The following is a 6,762-nucleotide window of genomic DNA, read 5'->3' as shown; positions in this document are numbered from 1 at the left end:
ACAGCGCTGTTCGTTTCAGAGAGGTGAAGCTCTGTTCTACTTTATTGATTGGTCGGCACATTTCTCATCCACTACCGAGGAGACAGTGATACAAACACTGGATTTCAAAATCAGGGGACAAGTTACTTTTTTCAAGTCTTGAATCAGAAAAGACCAGAAAAAAATGTAAAGTCACCCTTGCAAAGCTGGACTGTAAAATAGACTGACGTGATGAGCACTTTTAATTTTCTTTAAGATTCAAGTTTCACCATTTTTTGTCAATGCCATTGTAAACACTTGACATCCCATTAAAACAGGATGAATATAACATTGATGCGGAAAAATATAATAAAATAAAAAGAATGTGGGGAAAAAAATCAAAACATGAGCTCAACATTTTTTAGACTTCTGAAGAAAACGAAACTATCACATTAAAGGTGGTGTTATTCGAACAAAGCAGAAGCACATGAAGTGGAGAAAAAGCAGGATCAAGAGATGCCTCCATTAGCTTTCATCACATTGAACTATTTCTGCAAGTAACTAAAACTGAGCTTATTCACTTTCAGACAGAGATATTCAGATCTCTGATCGAGTGCTGCTACTCGGCAGCAGCTAAGATAAATGGTACCGACTTTATACGCTTAATCCAAGTAATAAAAAAAAAAAAAAAAAAAAAAAATCTAATTTCCAAGAATTGAAAATGCAGATGGAGTAAGAGACTGAAACATGAATATATCTGAAAGTGTTCCAGACCTCTGCATGACATTGAATAACTTAGATTACAGGTAGTATGATTTGAAGCTCCTCAAAATTACTAAGGAAAAAAAGTGCAACAATGGTGCAGAGATGTATCAAGTTTGGTACTTCCTCTTTTTATCTTTGTATTTTTGTTTTGTGGTCTAATAAAATCACATGTTGACAGAATATACACGTTATACGTGCTCCTTTATGATTAGTAAAAGAGGATTTTACAAGTATATTCCCCCCAGAAACAAATTAATCTTCAAAAAGCAAAAAGGTTACTGGTGAGAGGTGGCGGACCTTGTACAACCTCTAAGAAAAGCCCTGTAAGAACAGTTAGCAACCACAAAATAAAGACCACAACAGGTGTCAAACTGTCAGGCATTCAACCGCAGGGCCAAACGTTCTGAACAGATCTGCAACAGGCCACTACTGAAGACTAGAACCAATTTGAAAAGAAAAAGAGAGAGAAAAACAAGAAACATTCATCTCATGTCTGGAGTGAAGCAGACAAGCTCCTACACCAGAAAAGGCTGATGTATTGTCCTCCTAAAACAGTTGACGAATGATTGTGACTTCTTCCCTAAAGTAACAGGGCAGAGAACATCAACAGTGCTGCACAGACAGGGTCTGCATCTGGAGGGACAAAGGTAATGAAGTCCTTTTTGCGTTTCATTTGGAGTAGTTTCGATTAGACCATTACTTTCAAATGCTGGAAGCTCAATGCTCTTCACCCGACTGACCACAAAAATCTCCACAGTGTCTTGTTGCACCCACCGATTCATCCAACTGGGATAAATTTAAAAAGCAATGTTAAAATGCAGAAAAAAAACAAGTTAAAGGAAAAACACTGCAAAAGGTTACTCTATTTACAGACATAGGTTTTTTTCTTTTTTAAAGACAAAAATCTTTACAGAAATAAATTTTCAGCAAACAAGTCTCTTTACAAGTTCTTCATCCTTTTGACGTTCACGTCTCTATTCACTGGGGATTTGTCTGGTTCTCGTCCCCAAATGGGCCAAAAAAAAAAAAAAAAACCTTCAGATTTGATCCTGAAAATCAGTGGCTCTCTGCAATGCTCTCTCTGACCATCAATGGGCACCGAACGTACGTCCTCCTTCCCAGCAGAATCTCACTCTCAAATGGCAGTGAATAGGATTCATAAAGACAGCGAAAGAAGGGCGATGGTGAACAGGAGTGGAGCGTGGATGCTTGTGTAGGAGAGGGAGGCGATCATTTGCCTCAGTCATCGCTGTCCGAGAGGGTCTCGTACTGCTCTGACAGTAGCGGTGGCTCTCTTTCCCATGCACGCGTTGAGGCCACGGGGCCAGAGGCGCCACCCTGTGGCTGCTGTTGCTGCTGCTGGGACTGCATGGAGGGAGATGGGCAGGCCATGGAGGTGGGAGGGGTACTACTGAGCATGCGCATCGTCAAGGGGTTATAGGGGAACTGCATGGAACCTGAAGCAGGATGAAAGAGAGAAACAATTGTTTTAATTTTCAACTCATGTCACCAATAAAACAATTTCATCTAACAATACACAAGTCAGCCACCTGTAGACGACGGCCGGTCCTCCCAAGCCCAGGTGGGAGCCTGCCTGTGGTAATCGCCCTCCGAATGAACGGAGGACACAGAAGAGGGCCGCTCTCCAGCAGAGTACGCCTGGCCTGGGTTAGGAGACTTTGATTTCCTGCTGCTAGCTTTGCTCTGAAGCTTCTGCTTTCCTGCTATGGAAGCAGAAATATTGACAAGGATGTCAGCAGTGAGGTTTATGTCCTAAACACAGATTTGGTCTAGTCTTGAATGAAAACATTCAGAATAGAGGTTTCACAATATTTTTGGTATTTACAATAACCGTGACATTTAAAAATGAAATTTTGATTGGTTGAACCTGAACCACTGATGCCACATGAATTTTATTTAATGATGTCTTTACTGTGTTTCTAGGCCTTGAATGTGTCAGTTCCATTGCGGTCTATGCACTAATCAAACTATGCACATCAAAAAGCTCTCGGATTTCATCAAAAACATCATAATTTGTTTTCCAAAGATGAACAAAGTCTTACAGTTTGGACTGACATGAGTAATTAATGACAGAATTTTTTGCACATGTGATAATATCATAATCCAGCATCAGTAACTATCTGTTTTTCACATCAACACAGTAGGCGAGGTGATATTGCACCTTATCGCTGGTTGCCACCCGCTACAAAACTGAAAGACGACAATGACGCAGTTTGAAGATCTTGTTGCCTCACAAAATCATTTTGGAAAAGATGACGGACAAAAGCAAAACACTCTACATGCACCTAAAAAAAACCCCAACTTGCCAATGTGGGAGTTTTTTTTTTTTTTTTGCAAAAAAAGTTAAAACAGTCTGTAGTAAGTGCCAATGAACAACAAGTTCTTTTTGGAAACTTTTGTAGAGTTACAAAGTCTCTCTCCACCTCTACATTCATATTTTGAGTGTGATTCGTTTGCCAAAAAAGAAGAAAACTAAAAGATACATTTGACAGATTGCATCATATATTTTCTTTTCTATAGATAATGAAAATATGATTATAAAGAATTCTTTTGGTTGTGATAACTGCAGTGTTATTGTAATTAAATGACTTATCCACTGAAAATAAAGTAAGGGATTACTGCTCCTTTTTAGGTCATTTAATTGCAGTTACTTATAAAGTACTTGCGTTACATACAGTAAATAATTTCAACAGTTCTAAAATCAATATTGAATTTGAAATCTAAATTTACCGTTTAAAGATAAAATTGAATGCAGCGTCTTTAACCCTCTGAACGCCAGCGCATTCACTTTCAGTTTTTCCTGATTCACAGAGGAACCTTAAATACTCAGATACACTATATTGCCAAAAGTATTGGGCCACCCCCTTCTAATGAACAGGTCTGACTACTTTAGTAATTTCCACGAGTACAAATCTTAATGATATTCTAGGGAACTGTGTGCTTCTAATTTTATTGCAACAGTTTGGACAGAACCCTTTTCTATTCTAACATGACAGTGCCTCTGTGTATAAGGCAAGGTTCAAAAAGAAATGATTGATTCAGTCAGTGTGGAAGAACTTGACTGGTCTGCATAAAGCAAAGTCCTAATCTCAGCTGAACACCTCTGGTGTGACTTTAAATGCAGACCTTGAGCCAAAAACTCATCACCAAACACCAATAACTGACTTGTATATGGGTACAGTAATTTTAGACGCTTTCAAAACTGTTGCAACAGAGATGGAAATACAGTTTTTAAATATGTGAATTATGCTTCCATCTTTGTTGCCACAGTTTTGGAAATGCCGCCTTCTGTTCTAAAGAAGGGGGTGTCCCAATAATTTTGTCCATATAGTGTATGTACAAATCATTGGTGTTTTGAGTTTTTGACTCAAGGTCTGCATTTAAAGTCACACCAGAGGTGTTCAGCTGAGATTAGGACTTTGCTTTATGCAGACCAGTCAAGTTCTTCCACACTGACTGAATCAATCATTTCTTTTTGAACCTTGTCTTATACACAGAGGCACTGTCATGTTAGAATAGAAAAGGGCCAATAAACTGTTGCAATAAAATTAGAAGCACACAATTCTCTAGAATATCATTATATGCTTAAACATTAAGATTTGTACTCATGGAAATTACTAAAGTTGTCAAACCTGTTCATTAGAAGAGGGTGACCCAATACTTTTGGCAATCGAATCTAAAAAGTGCCTACTTTTATTTGTGTACACTGACAATAACAACAAAACATTGTGCTTTTGCAAAATAAACAAAACAAACAGGGTGCACTTTCTGCCGTCTAGGTCTCCGTGAGCAACATTCTACACATCACAAACTCAGCGAATATTTGACACAGAGACATGAGAAATATGTCTATAGAAAGCTTGTGTGTCTACTTTTAAATGAACGAATCCAAATCGAAAACGAATATTCTCTGATTCTCAGTAATCCTTGTGAAACTAAAGCCAGGAACAGTCTTTCCCGTATCTGAGCTCTTTATGTGCAGTCACCTGCGCACAAACACCCTCATCTAGATACAAAAAATATATATAAAAAATAAAATAAAAATCAAGATTAGTCTAATTTTCATTGTTTTTGAAAGAAGTCTTGCTATGAGGAATTTACCTCAGAACAGTGCGATCTGACACGGCTTTATTCAGCAGAGAAGATCATTTCTGTCATTTATTCTTACCTACATTAGTTAACGTGTTATTTTTACATAAATCTGTATGGATTTTACTAGTTGGGCTTTTCCTGAACATCTTGCCAAACTGAAATGTATTGACTTTTAAGCTTTTTTGTTATTCAGATATTTTGTATTTCTATGTTAACCAAAGGAGGTTACATATTTTATAAAAATGTTTAAGTATTACAGGTTTATAGGGATTTTAAGATGTAGCCTAACTAGCGATTTGAATGATTAAGTTACTTATTGAGTAACTAAGTTACTTTTCAGACAGAGTAATTAGTAAAGTAATTTAAATACAATATTGATGATGTAATTCGTAATAGTAATTAATTACTTTTTGAAAATGTATGTTGTTTGATGTGAATGTACAGTATGAACCTGTGTTAGGGGATGGGCTGGCCTCCTGTCGGCCGTCTGAAATACTGCTCATGCTGCCTGAGCTGTTTCCTGTCCCCAGCTGGGCTTGCTGCTGCTGTGGCTCCTCCTGCTTCTCCTCCATGTTCCCCATCAGAGCCTTCCTGATGATGTCTTCCAGACCCAGATTACTGGCTGGATCACTAAACGAGTGGTTTCTAGAGTTTACACTGCCTGTAAAACAAACATAATATGCACATATTGGAAACACTGAAAACCAATTTAAGTGTTTAACTTATAACATAAACAAGTAAAAATACATCAAATGATGCAAGTGCTGATTTTTTATGGTGAAATTAATCATGCTGATGATATTGTGAAACTCACTTGATGATGTTACTGCTGGGAGATTGAAGATCTCTGTGCCTGGCTGAGCATTACCTGTTGAGATAAGGAGCAAATGGGAGTAGAATTAGGTGCTAATCAAGTGGTAACTGTCTAAATAAAAGACATCAGTGTACAAGTGCAGTGAAGTAAATTTCCTGAGCTTGAGAAAACGGGCTTGCCGTTGTCACTCACCGACTTCTGCTTTCCGGAAGATCTCTTGCTTTTTGGACATAACCATAGGAGACGTGCTTTCCAGTTTAGTGAAGAATGAGGGCAGGTAACTGCTGCTGCCTGGTGACCGCGAGTCAGTCCTGACACAAAAGAAAGGTCTATGGTCACACAATGCATATGGAATAGGATATTTGGGTAGCCCAAAATCACAAGGCTGTCCATATTGTATTTTAACTATTATATTACAACATTTTCATTTTCTTTTTAGTATTTTTTCTTCATCATTCTAAACAAAAGCCTGAAAAATTACATATTTAAAAAAAAAAGCATAAATAAAGCCTCATACTTTGAAGTAAAACCGACAATGAATTTCTACCTCTGTTCAGGGAGATCCTGCTCTCGTCTCTGACTCTGCACTACAGTGGCTTCCTGTTTATCCAACCCAGAATAACCCTGAGGAGGAGAGATAGGCTCATAGTTCTCTGGTCCTCGTCCTCGATCAGGAGACCTACCTGGCCTATGAGAGACAGATGGATAAGAGGCTGCTGCTGGGACATTGTTTTCAGTGTGTAAAAAGCATCTCATGCATTCTGGAAGGATTTGCGTGTGACCAAAGGTTCTCAGATCAGGTTTCACAGATTACTTAAAGAGGCTGTAAGCAATGTTAGTCATTCTAGAACTTCAGCCAGATGTAGCCAATCAACTCTATATTTTTTCAAAACCTGCCTGTAAAGACACTGATGTATCAATGACATTGTCGTATTTAGAGATGGGGCAAAAGAGAGTATCGTCACAATTGTACAGCTAAAATGTCAATGATCCGATTTAACTAATATGCTCTCAGCTTCTACTTCACATTAAAGGCTTGTAAATGCCATTCCTGTAAATGAGCAAAAACCACAAGATTTGTGATTGATTAAAAAAATCTAACTTTGGCCAAA

The 6,762-nt window shown here is 38.1% G+C and overlaps 1 protein-coding gene across 10 annotated transcripts in view; it reads right to left on the bottom strand.

Moving 5' to 3' along the window:
* Positions 1-6,762, bottom strand: part of LOC306869629 (nuclear receptor corepressor 1-like) — a 109,713-nt gene continuing 102,951 nt past the window's right edge. For all 10 annotated transcript variants that reach the window (XM_079416447.1, XM_079416451.1, XM_079416455.1 and 7 more), the window contains 6 exons: positions 6,198-6,338; positions 5,843-5,961; positions 5,651-5,704; positions 5,288-5,497; positions 2,274-2,447; positions 1-2,180 (listed from right to left, as the gene is read on the bottom strand). In XM_079416447.1, coding sequence (XP_079272573.1) covers positions 1,963-2,180; positions 2,274-2,447; positions 5,288-5,497; positions 5,651-5,704; positions 5,843-5,961; positions 6,198-6,338 — 916 coding nt within the window. In that variant the 3' untranslated portion in view covers positions 1-1,962. The remainder of the gene's footprint in view (positions 2,181-2,273; positions 2,448-5,287; positions 5,498-5,650; positions 5,705-5,842; positions 5,962-6,197; positions 6,339-6,762) is intronic.

The sequence above is a fragment of the Barbus barbus genome (assembly GCF_936440315.1).
Source record: "Barbus barbus genome assembly, chromosome: 5".
Taxonomy (NCBI): domain Eukaryota; kingdom Metazoa; phylum Chordata; class Actinopteri; order Cypriniformes; family Cyprinidae; genus Barbus; species Barbus barbus.
The sequence above is the reverse complement of the archived record's forward strand: the minus strand, read 5'-3'. Positions and strand labels throughout refer to the sequence as shown.